The sequence below is a fragment of the Phalangium opilio genome, unplaced genomic scaffold (assembly GCF_054372755.1).
Source record: "Phalangium opilio isolate 3A_F unplaced genomic scaffold, DU_Popi_V2 ptg000352l_1, whole genome shotgun sequence".
NCBI classification, from domain to species: domain Eukaryota; kingdom Metazoa; phylum Arthropoda; class Arachnida; order Opiliones; family Phalangiidae; genus Phalangium; species Phalangium opilio.
In genome coordinates this window covers 2,760,595-2,773,851 of record NW_028324228.1, presented here as the reverse complement: position 1 = coordinate 2,773,851, position 13,257 = coordinate 2,760,595, and the positions used below count along the sequence as shown (strand labels likewise).

General features: G+C 38.8%; 2 protein-coding genes across 2 annotated transcripts in view; both read left to right on the top strand.

Moving 5' to 3' along the window:
• Positions 1–13,257, top strand: part of LOC149602860 (uncharacterized) — a 45,645-nt gene that overhangs the window by 18,704 nt on the left and 13,684 nt on the right. The window lies entirely within an intron of this gene.
• Positions 2,845–5,124, top strand: LOC149602861 (uncharacterized). Its single transcript, XM_089860272.1, has 5 exons — positions 2,845–2,885; positions 3,035–3,733; positions 3,797–4,695; positions 4,756–4,921; positions 5,028–5,124. The coding sequence occupies exons 1-5, from the start codon at positions 2,845–2,847 to the stop codon at positions 5,122–5,124; spliced, it is 1,902 nt and encodes a 633-aa protein (XP_089716398.1).

Genomic DNA, 13,257 nt, shown 5'->3' with positions numbered 1-13,257 from the left:
GCAATGAAATCTGGTACTATTTTATGCTTCGCGCCGATTGGCCAGATTAAAATTTTAAGGGTGGTAGGGGAATCGACCATTGTAAGTGAGAATCACTGGACGACTTGTATGGCTCAAGGCTACGGCTACCCACTTCCCCTATTTTCTTCTGGTCCAACAGCAAAGCTTTGTCGCCGAAAATCTTCAAATGCTGCAGGGATGGCTTCTTTCCGGTCCATCTGGTAAATGGTACTTCTCCATTTATACTTCGGGAAGGACAACGGTTTCGAATGTAATTAGCCGTGGCCATCGCTTCTGCCCAGAATGATGGTGGAAGTTGCGCTTGTATCATCATACATCGGGCCATATCTAGGAGTGTTCTGTTCTTTCTTTCTTTCGGCAATGCCATTCTGTTCCGGGGTGTATGGTACGGTGAGCCTTCTTTTTATCCCAGAGTCTTTCAGGAATCTGTCGAATTCATTGTTGCAGTATTCGGTTCCGTTGTCCGACTGCAAGGTCTTGATTTTTCTCCCGGTTTCCACTTCAGCTCGATGCTTGAATTCTTTGAAGGCTTTCAACACTTCGCTCTTGTGTTTTAAAAAACTGACTTCACTCCACCGGGAATAATCATCAGTGAAAACGACGATGTACTTGGCTCCGCTCATCGACGTTACTCTCATCGGCCCGCATACGTCAGAGTGTACTATTTCCAGGACATGTGAGGTTCGTCTATCTTCGGTTTTCGGGAACGGCTCTTTCGATTGCTTTCCTTTGATACAGATTTGGCAGATTCCCAGGCTCACATCTTTTTCAATGTTGAGTCCCGTAGCCAAATTCTTCCGGGCCATTTCCTTTAAACTTCTCTCGTTCAAGTGACCGAGTAGGAAATGCCAGTTCTTCAGGTTGCTTCTAGGCTTTATTTCCGCTTGCACTGAATGGACCGTTTCTTCAGCCTTTCTCAGGAAATAAAGGTCTCCAACTCTGTCAGCAACTGCAATCACTTCTCCGGTTGCCGTCTTAATCCAGGCCTGCGACTTCTTGAATGTGACCTCATGTCCTTTGTCTGTCATCTTGGCAATGGATAGAAGATTTGTTCTTAAATCCGGGACATGAAGGGCTCGTTCCAGGCGAAGAATTCGATTGTCGCTGCCATTCGTTGCGGATACTTTTACTTCGCCAACACCTCGTATCTTCGTTGACTCTGCGGTGGCCAGGTTTAAAGATTTCGTGGTCTCTTCGTAATGATTGAAGCAATCTCTGTTAGATGTCATATGTGAGGTGGCTCCGCTGTCCAGGCACCAGGAATCGTGATCAGCCTTCAGGTGCAATGCGAATTCTTCCTCGGCCAAATTTTTTGCCAGTACATGACGGGCGTTTTCTTTCTTTCTGGTTCTTATGCCTGAACCATTGTCTCTGTCGGGGCAATTGGCTACCTTGTGGCCGGGTTTCCTGCATCCATGACACTTGTACTTGAAGGTCGTGCTTCCACGTCCACGTGAGCCTCTTCCTCTACCCCTACTGTCCATCATCGCATTCTGCACGGGTTCGTCTTCCTTAGATTGCTTGGCGTCCGATTCCTCCAGGATCTTTATTTTCAAGGCTTCCGGATCAGGTAACGTATCCCTGGACTCTATTGCGCACCGGAAGTTCTCGTACGATTCTGGTAGACTGTATAACAACATAATGGCCAGTAGGTCGTCGTTTACAGCTACTCCCATGTCAGCCAACTTGTCTACTGCGTCGAAGAATTCTCGGACGTGATCCCGGACATCTTCTCCCTCCTTCATTTTCTTGAGGGTCAGTTTCTTCAGCAGCGTGGCTTTCCGGGCAGGTCCACTGGACTGGTAGATGGATTCGAGCTTCTGCCATAGTTCCCGTGAGGTCGTGCAATTCTTTACTTGCTTCAACTCCGACGGACTGATCGACAAGATTAGGTCCGCTCTTGCTTTTCGATCATTACTGTCCCAGGTAGCGACCGCCTGGGCGTTTCCTTCCGTTGCCCGCACCGGAGTTGGCCTCGTTGAAGTTCCATCGGCGTACTCCCAGAGGTCGTTCTTTTGGAGCAGGGCTTCCACTTGCATTTTCCAGGTATCATAATTATCCTTAGTTAACGTCTCGATTCGTCCCAGGTGATTTCCGGCCATTCTCCGTTTGACTCCGCACCTTAAAGGATAATCTTCCCGGCGTTGAACTTCTTATGACTTCTAAACCTTTGCGCAGTGGAAGCGTGCTGGGCCCATAACCTGTTGTTGTTTGACGCAAGAACGACTCTGGGTTTAACTGGTTATAAACTCTTTATTAATATAAGTAAAACATTATTTCCGGGAATACAACTGCTATTTGAGAACAGATAACTGGGAACTGATCAACTGTGAACTGAGAACTGAGAACTGAGAACGTTATCGTAATGTTATCCGGTTATATAGTTAAGGCATCGCGATAAAAAATAAAGATTACAAGAATGACCGCGATGCATAAAAAACATAGGTACATAAAAAATCTGGATATAGATAAAAAACAACCGGTACTATCTCTAATTTACAACACTGGAAACGTACATTTTGGACTCCAAGGTAGAATAGCCACTGTTAATACTTTCGATACGAGTCACGCCCGGTGTTATGTACTTAATTAAGCCTTGTATATGCTATGGCAAAATATGCACGTGGCTCTGGAGAGTTTAAGCTTTAAAGAACACTTTTTTGAACTGTTGAGTGTGTAGAGGTGGTAGTTATAAGACTAAATATAGTCTTTCGGAAAGTTTGAATTTATTTATATAATGCACTATGAGCACCCAGTTTTACAGCTGTGTTATGTGCACATATTTTTCAAAAACCTTCAGCTACTTATTCACGCACTTAAAAAATGCGCATGGAAATGATCCTAATTTTAACGTTGTATGTGGGGTAAATGGGTGCGGAAGATGTTTCAAAAAAGTGGATACATTTAGACGTCATGTTAGAAATAAACACCCTGACGTCTATGAGAACAAAGAGGTCCTTATAAATACTGGAACTGAAATTAACGTAAGTGAAGAAAATATTGATTTAAATAGACCAGATGAAGCTGCTGATGTTGCGCTCGATGTTGAAATTGGTGACGAAGATGTTTCAGATGAGGAAAATTTAAAGCCTTTTAAAATCCGTGAATCACTTCTCAAGATAATTCTTAAATGTAGAGAACTTCACCATTTGCCACACGTGGTAGTTCAGTCTATTGTCAACGATTTATTTGGTTTTTGTGAAAATCTCCTCGATTCAACCAAGGATAACGTCGTACAAAGTTTAAAAGCTAAAGATATAGATATAGATGAAAAGCATTTGTTTTCAAGTATTTCTGAAGTAAAGGAAGCTTTTGGAAGCTTGGATTCAAACTACAAGATAACAGCATTGTGCAAAAATGAATATGGATTAGTAGAACCAATGCAGTTCACGTTCTCTGAAACCGTAGAAGATAGAAAGAAGAAAGTTTATCACTACGTGCCAATAATTAAAGTATTGGAGAAACTTTATTCGTCGGATCAAATGGTTAATAAGCATGTCAAGCTGGCTAAAATTCCTCCTAACTGTATTGGACATTATTTGCAAAGTGAACTAGCGAAAAAGATAATCAACGATAATCCTCGGTATTCCTTAAGCACTATCCACTTACAAATTTATCTGGACGAATTAGAGTTGGTTAATCCGCTAGGATCAAAAAGAGGAAAACATAAAATCTTGGGTTGCTACTTTTCCGTTTTAAATCTAGACGGATAGTACAGGGCACAGCTAAGTGATATTAACTTAGTATTCTTGGCGAAATCTGTTGACCTTGACAGTTTTGGCTTTCGCGAGTTATTGAAACCCCTGATTTTTGATTTGAATCGTTTATCGGAGGAAGGACTTGATGTGGAAAAATCAGGAATACATTACACTGTGACTGTTTCAATTTTCTCGGGAGATAATCTCGGGCAACATAAAATAGGGGGCTTTAACTGTAACTTCAACAGCGGCAGAATTTGCAGATTTTGCATGACTGATTACAAGGAAATTCCCATCAAAACCAATAAAAATCAAGTTCGCCATCGCACACTAGCTCTCCATAAGTACCACCTGGAAGGAACACGTATTTCCAAATCGTATGCCTCGTCATATGGAGTACGTAGTGAAAGCCCTTTAATGAGACTTAATAACTTTGACTTAACACAACAATTGCCCCCTGACCCGATGCACGATATTTTGGAAGGAGTAATTCCAAGTGTTTTAAAACGTGTAATAAACTATATGATTGCGAACCAGCACGTGACTTTAGATGAATTTAACGACAGTATTTTGAAGTTTCCATTCGGCAAAACCGAATCGAACATTCCACAAACTCAAATACATAATGCCATATCTGGTAATGGCAATATCAAAGGGTCGGCAAGCGAACTGTTTTGTTTGTTTAGGCTACTCCCTTTCATTTTATTTCCCTACTTACCACATGACGGAGATGAACATTGGGTGGTCTATTTAAAGCTACGAGAAATCGTCGAATACATTTTTGCATCGCATTTGCATTTGACATTTCTGGATACGCTTGAAACAATTATTGAAGAATTTTTAAAATTAGTTTCACGTGTTTTTGGGCCCGATTCTATGACACCAAAATATCATTATTTGTTGCATTATGCCGACTCGTACCGAAAATACGGTCCTATAAGGGCCATGTCCTGCATCCGTTTTGAGGCGAAACATAGTTACTTTAAAAAAATTGCGCATGCTTCAAAAAATTTTAAAAATATTACAAAAACGTTAGCGTCTAGGCATCAGTACTATCAGTGCTATAACGCACTACATGATAGCCAGTTAAAAATACAGGATAATTCGATGGGATCATTTGTGCAGAAAACTAGTTTGCCTATTTCTCTTCATTCATTGTTAAAAGACTACCCTGATAAACTTTACTCGGTTAAAAAAGCAACGTTCGATAACATGAGCTTTTTGGTGGGGTCAATCCTTAAACATGACATTGATAGAAATGAAATAAAGTCTTTCATTCAAATAAGGTATATTTTTTGCCTTAACCAGACTTTGCGTTTGGCCGGTCCTGTTTTTCAAGTGGTCCAATTCAACCGAAAAATATTCGCTTATGAGATACAAAACTCAGAAAGCTGGATTGTTTTAAACTCTGATTCCATATTGTGTCATGAATTATTAGATAGCTATGTGATTGAAGAGAAAAGCTTCATCTCTTTTTGATCAAAGTTTATTAACAGCGAAGTTTAACTAAATATGCGTACTTGAAAATATTTGCAAATATGTCAAAATTTTATGAAGTGCAAAAAAGAAATGCTTTTTATTCAGGCTATAATAATAAAATGGAGTGTGGCATGTTTTTTTACTTAGTCATGTTATTCGTAGTTTTATTCTCGCAAGAGGCTGTCCGTAATAGTGCCAAGTTGTTTTGTTCCTACCAGCGTTTGTCTATATACCTACGTATCTGGTACGTATTTTAGCAGAAGTGACATGAGACTAGAAGTGAAGGGCTCTAGCATTGATAGTAGATCCTGGCACTAGTGAACAAATTTGAGGATTTTATGCCGCTTCCCACGCGCCTACACTACTGAGAAAAAAATTGGCCGAGTTCCAAAAACATTTCTTACCCTTTCCCCTCAACCTAAAGCCGCGTAACAGAGACGCGGGAGCTTGAATCTAGTTCGGCCGTCTACCGCCGCAAGCGTCTCACCGTTTTGAAGGGAAAATTCGGAAATCGCCACTAGAGGGCCAACCGTTGGTGTGTTATCAAGAATATTCACTTTCGCCGAGTGAAGAATTTGATTAGCTCAATACTTCATGTCTCATCTCACTTCTGATTTTAGTAAGGAAACTGAAATTTCAGACTAGTTTGTAGTTTATTAGAACCCGCGCGTTTTAGTCAAAGAAGGATTATCGAGGAGTCGAACATTTAGGTTTTTACCGGGCATGATTTTTAAACTCTTTATCTATGTGTAATTTAGCGTGTGCAACCTCTCGGAGCCGATGCAAGGTCTATTGACCGGCCTCGGCAAAATAGTCGCTAGCTGTGTCACTTCTGCGGGGTCAACAATAAAGAATTGAGCGTGACGTTTACTGGTTCGTACAATTACAGGAGGCAAGGCGGTAGAATAGCTTTAAAGATAACCCCTATGGTATAAACCTTTTCCAACGGTCTTTTTCGTCTTATTTTTGACTCTGTGTTTGGATCTTTACGCCTAGGTTAAAAATACAATATATCACTAATAGCTAGGAAAGGGAAAAACAGCACCAAATACGCAATTCAAACACTTAATTACCAAACCATACCCGTACAAAAAAATTTTAGCTGTAATTCATCTGCATACGCGCTTTTTTATCGCTACCATGCTGTAATAGGTATACATTAAGGCTACATTTTCTGCAGCTCGAAAAACGTGAAAATTTCACAGCAATTCCAGAACTGTAAACTGTCTGCCGTTTCTACATTTTCTGTTTGTTAACTGTTCATTGTCTATACTGGCAGAAATATGCAGTGCGATTCTGCATTCGCTATGCAAAAGTAGACCTACCAGCTGCTAGTTTAAAACTGTAATTTGACCGTTTTTATAGACATTTGGGACCATCCATAAACTACGTCACGCGATAAAAAGCATTTTCTGACCCCCGTCCCCCCAGATCACGCTTCGTCACGCTTTTCTCAGACCCCTCCCCTAAAAACCACGTCACATTTCTTTAACCCCCCCTCCGCACTATGATTTCTCTTAATTTACAAATTTAATTTGATTAATTTCTTGAGTGATATGCCGCCCTCTCAGAAATATTTTTCTCGGCTGAAAATTCAAGTTCTCTTCCGTTTTAAGCCTTTTTCCTCTGATTGACCTTTAGAATTTTAATGTCTGGATGTGCTTTTTATAAGCTTCAAAAAAGTTCCATAAGGCTTAGTTAAAGGGGCACAATTTTAGGTTTCGACACTGTCACCGAAAACAGACTAATCGAGCTTGAGATTTAGAAAATTTGCCAAAGAATCGAAACTTTTCAATCGGCAGCGGGATTTGATTCATCCTCACAAATAATAGGGGCGAATAAACAGAGACATAAGAGAGTTTACGCTGTTTATTTTAAATGCGCTATTTAAATTGGCTATATTAAGGTGTAAATAGTAGATAATTGCTTAAATTTTCTACTATTTAAGCGATGATGGAATAACAATTTTGATAAATTATTGTAACGATGGACTATGGAATGTTGTCTTTCTTCTTCTATAACATAAGAGAGCCAATCGGCCTCTTACTGACTTCGTAACAAAATCAATGCTAAATGTGACGTCACGCATCGAAGAACCCCTCCCTCCCCCTTGTCACAGACCGTCACAAATTTAGAAACCCCCTCCCCCCATAAGAGTGTGACGTAGTTTATGGACGGTCCCTTTTACAGGTCTGCAAAAGTGATAGAAAAGAAGAAATCCAGCTGCTAATTTAAAACTGGAATTTTACCACATTTATAGACATGTTTCAGATCTGCAAAAGTGATGGAAAAGTAGAAATGTAGCTGCCAATTTATTACTGTTATTTGACCAGTTTTTTAGACATGTTACAGGTCTGCAAAAGTGATAGAAAAGTTGAAATCCTGCTGTTAATTTAAAGCTGCAATTTGACCACATTTATAGACATCAATTACAGGTCTGCAAAAATGATGGAACAGTAGAAATCCAGCTACCCATTTAAAATTGTAATTTGACCAAACTTATAGACATATTGCAGGTATTCAAAAGTTGGAAATTCGACTTTTGAATACCTGAAATATGTCTATAAATGTGGAACAGTTACAGTTTTAAATTGGCAGCTAGATTTCAACTTTCCATCACTTTTGCAGACCTGTTACATGTCTTTAAATGTGGTCAAATTGCAGTTTTAAACTAGCAGCTGGTATTTCAGATTTGCTTCGCGTTTACAGAATCGCCCTCTATATTTCTGCCAGTATAGACAGTTAACAGTTCACAAACAGAAAATGTAGAAAAGGCATCTCTAGAATTGCTGTGAAATTGTCCACTTTTTTTGAAGTGCAGAAAATGTAGCCTTAATCAGGGGCGTGTCAACCACGGGGGCAGCGGGGGTAAAGGCCCCCCTCTGGTGACTGAGTCTAAATAGTAAAAAATGTCATTGAAAGTGAAATTTTCATTACCCAGTGTACACTCTAAGAAATGGAAGTGCTAAAAAAGTGTTAAAATGGTGTAAACACCGTAAAAACACCCTAAAGAGAGTTTTATTACCTTGAGTTTTTAGGGGCCAATTTAAAGTGTAAATTCGGTGTAAAATAACACTATTAAAACACCGTTTTAAATTAAACATGTAAAATTATAGTATACTGCGGGTTTCTTAAAAAAGGCCTTTCATTTTCATTAATGTTTTAATATTAAAGTCAATCCGAACAGTAAAAAATTATTGAAAACCTTAATTTTTAAACGTTTTTTAAAGATGATATTCATGTAAGAATATATTTTTATCCTTTAAGTAAAATTAACAAGGAAATTGGTAATCCGACGGTATTGTACCTTCATAAAGAACTGCTAAACGTGTTAGGTGACACTCTTAAAAGTGTTATGCGACACTCTCGCAGTGGCGTCGCTAGTCCTTTAAGGGGGGCTATAGCGCCCCCAAATTTCAAAGTTAGCCCCCTCAAAAGAATCTGTAAACTATACCAAAAAATTGCTCGTAGCCCCCTAAAATTCTTTGTAGCCCCCTAAAATTCTTTAACAATATAATGTATAAAAATTATAATGAAAAGTTCGTTAAGTTTCATCATTCTAGAGATGAATTTCAATATCAAACAGTAGTGGGGACTAAAAGCAAACGAAAACTAAACTTAAAAAAGACAAGTGAAATTCTTTCATCCACAATTGTCTCATTGTCAATAACTCGGTTCCGTTCTCTTTATCAATAAAAGTTTGTATATCTCTAATATACGAATAATAAGATTAAGCCCCCCAAATTTCAAGCCTTAGTAACGCTATTGCACTCTTAAAAGTATTGTGTGACACTAAAAAAACGAGACTGGGTTAGGAACTGGCCTCACAGTAGGGCGACTATTATTATTATTGTTACTATTGGGGAGAGGGGGCTCACATCCTTGCACGGATGCCAGAGGCATATTGTGCACCCACATATTCAGGCCTTGAAGAGACCTGTGGCCGCGGTGTAGCGTAGAATTCGTTCCACCGTTATGGACTATAGACGCCAGCTTGAGAGGCCAACATGTGGGGCATATGCTTTTGTGACATGTCTCATCTTTATTTTGAGAAAAATTAGAGTAGAAAATGGTTTTTTTTTTAAATATTTTAGAGTAGATTAGGTCAAACGCGTTTCTGGTGTTCGAAAAACTCTTCGTGAAAAGAGATTGTTAAATTTAACGAGTTCGTCTGTATCTACAGCTGTGATATTATAGCCTCTTAAACCAATTTAACACCCGATGCATTTATACCAATTTAAAACTTTCTGCCTTTTCAGAAGTTATTAAGTCGGTGAAAATGACCAACTTATCATGCAGTTTCACGCTGGATTTTAAGTCGATCAAGTAGCCAAGATTTTATGCAGTTTCACATTGCATGAGAGAACTACCCTTGCTTAAAGGGGTATAGCTCTGCATGTTTGAACTGTCTCTTTAATTTCTCTCAAGGTGGAACCTTGCTATGAATATAGCGCTATTCGCGAATAAATCAAACACTCTTAAAGGTGTCATGCGACACTCTGAAAGGTGTTATACAATACTCTGGAAGGTGTTATACGACACTCTGAAAGGTTTTATACGACACTCTGAGAGGTGTTATACGACACTCTGAAAGGTGTTATGCGACACTCTGAAAGGTGTTATGCGACACTCTGAAAGGTGTTATGGGACACTCTGAAAAGTGTTATGCGACACTCTGAAAGGTGTTATGCGTCACTCAGAAACGTGTTATGCCACACTCTTAAAAACGTTATTTAAACTCGGAAAGGTGCTATTCTACACCTTTTAAGGAATTGCACAACACTCATATGAGAGTAAAAAATAAACTTTTAGTTCGATATAAGAGTTTAAAAGGTGTTTAACTACACCTCTATTGCACCATTTTATTCTTATCTATGACACCAATTGCTCAAATAAGTGTTATTAAACCCTTTCAGGGGTGTAAAAGAACACCTGTAACGGTGTCAAATTTGGACCCATATAAACTACTTTTAAAGGTGTTAAAGCACACCCCATTTTCTTAGAGTGAGCGAATAGACAATGCACGTGATTCCATAAATATTGCAGTCGTAAAGGGGATTGGTAAAAGTGACAGCGTTGATAGTTGAAAAATGGTCCATCGAGGATGGTTTTGAAGTTCAGTATAATGCTTAGGTTGTGAAAAGAATTGTGAACGTATCTTAAGAGTTTGTAGAAATGTGGAATCATTTTCAAATTAGTCCTGGTAATGAAGAATTTCGCAGTGTTTGATGTTCTCGAGAATATATCGATCCTGACTTCCACAAGTTTTTGTTTACACATACATGTATAGACATAATAGTTATAGCAACCACGGTTTACTATACACTATAGAGTGTTGCAATTCTTTTGCATATAACCGTGGCTAATCACAGAGCTGATTAACTGCCATCTTCAAGAAAGAAAGGTTGTAGCCGATAGCGCTTCAAATTACTGCAGCTATCAACTTTGGGAAAGAATAGGTAGGCAAAAGACATATTTTCTTTGCGTTTTTACTATTTTCTACGATTTTCGAAAACAGAAAAATGTATGGTTAACTGGAAATGGCACCTTATAGAATCGTGGCCACTGTATCCCACGAGTAATGAATTGGTCAGGCATTAATTCTCACGATCATGCGGACCTCTTCGTAACTTTATAGTGCATGCGAGATACTGCATAGCCTTAGATCATTGATGAGTGCTGAACAACATTGTAGTACTGCAAAATACGTTTTGCTCATGTATGAGTTTGGAAAGAGGTTAAGGTGGCTCAAAGTTGTTTACACAAGGGCCAAAGTTTTTACACAACTTCCCCACCAGTGTGGGATTTTGACCCCGCTCCAGCAATAAGGTTGGCACGCCCATGGCCTTAACGTTTACCTATTACAGCGTGGTAGCGTTAAAAAAGCGTGTTTGCAAGTAAATTAAAGCTTAAAATTTTTGTAAGGGTAGCCTCTAATTCAACTGCTTTGGAATTTTGTAGATATTAAACATGAGTTCAAGTTGGGAATCCAAAATAAACCTCTCTAAGTCGAGACGCAATTTTGAGGCTATTTTTAAATATTTATATAAATATAATTGATATTTATTAATTTAATCGTCATTAATTTACCTTAATTCTAGTTAAATCGTTTCAAGAAACTTTATTCCTAAAATCATTTTAAACATATCTATTGTCATAAGTTAATTAAGCCTAAGGCTTAATTAACTTATGCTATTGTTGACGTTTTAGCTCAAGCGTTAGCCTCTTTTACATTTTTTGGAAATTTAGGGTATATAAGGCGAATGATTCACAATAATTGATAGGAAAACCCGCAATGACACTGCAATGTATCCGAAACGTGCCTGCAATGATCCTGCAAAGTATCTGAAACGCACCTGCAATTATCCTACAAGTATCTGAAATGCACCCGCAATGATCCTGTGAAGTCTCTGAAACGCATCTGCAATTATCCTACAAAGTATCTGAAAAGCGCCTGCAATTATCCTGAAAAGTATCTTAAACGCGCCTGCAATTATCCTACAAAGTATATGAAAAGAGCCTGCAATTATCCTACAAAGTATATGAAAAGGGCCTGCAATTATCCTAAAAAGTATCTGAAAAGCACCTGCAATGATGCTCCAAAGAATCTGTAACGCGCCTGTAATGATCCTGAAAAGTATCTGAAACGCGCCTGCAATTATCCTAAGAATTATCTGAAAAGCACCGGCAATTATCCTACAAAGTATCTGAAACGCGCCTGTAATTATCCTACAAAGTATCTGAAACGCGCCTGTAATTATCCTACAAAGTATATGAAAAGCACCTGCAATTATCCTACAAAGTATGTGAAAAGAGTCTGCAATTATCCTAAAAAGTATCTGAAAAGCACCTGCAATGATCCAAAAACGTATCTGAAACGCGCCTGCAATTATCCTAAAAGGTATCTGAAAAGCACCTGCAATGATGCTCCAAAGAATCTGTAACGCGCCTGTAATGACCCTGAAAAGTATCTGAAACGCGCCTGCAATTATCCTAAAAATTATCTGAAAAGCACCTGCAATTATCCTACAAAGTATCTGAAATGCGCCTGTAATTATCCGACAAAGTATCTGAAACGCGCCTGTAATTATCCTACAAAGTATATGAAAAGCGCCTGCAATTATCCTACAAAGTATATGAAAAGAGCCTGCAATTATCCTAAAAAGTATCTGAAAAGCACCTGCAATGATCCAAAAACGTATCTGAAACGCGCCTGCAATTATCCTAAAAGGTATCTGAAAAGCACCTACAATGATGCTGCAAAGTATCTGTAACGCGCCTGTAATGATCCTGAAAAGTATATGAAACGCGCCTGCAATTATCCTAAAAGTTATCTGAAAATCACCTGCAATTATCCTAAAAATTATCTGAAAAGCACCTGCAATTATCCTACAAAGTATCTGAAACGCGCATGTAATTATCCTACAAAGTATTTGAAAAGCGCCTGCAATTATCCTACTAAGTATATGAAAAGAGCCTGCAATTATCCTAAAATGTATCTGAAAAGCACCTGCAATGATGCTGCAAAGTATCTGTAACGCGCCTGTAATGATCCTGAAAAGTATATGAAACGCGCCTGCAATGATCCTGAAAAGTATCTGATACGCGCCTGCAATGATCCTGAAAAGTATCTGAAACGCGCCTGCAATTATCCTGAAAAGTATCTGAAACGCGCCTGCAATTATCCTGAAAAGTATCTGAAACGCGCCTGCTATGATCCAAAAAAGTTTTAGAAACGCGCCTGCAATTTTCCTAAAGTATATGAAACGCGCCTGCAATTATCCTGAAAAGTATCTGAAACACACCTGCAATGATCCTGAAAAGTATCTGAAACGCGCCTGCAATTATCCTAAAAATTATCTGAAAAGCACCTGCAATTATCCTACAAAGTATCTGAAATGCGCCTGTAATTATCCGACAAAGTATCTGAAACGCGCCTGTAATTATCCTACAAAGTATATGAAAAGCGCCTGCAATTATCCTACAAAGTATATGAAAAGAGCCTGCAATTATCCTAAAAAGTATCTGAAAAGCACCTGCAATGATCCAAAAACGTATC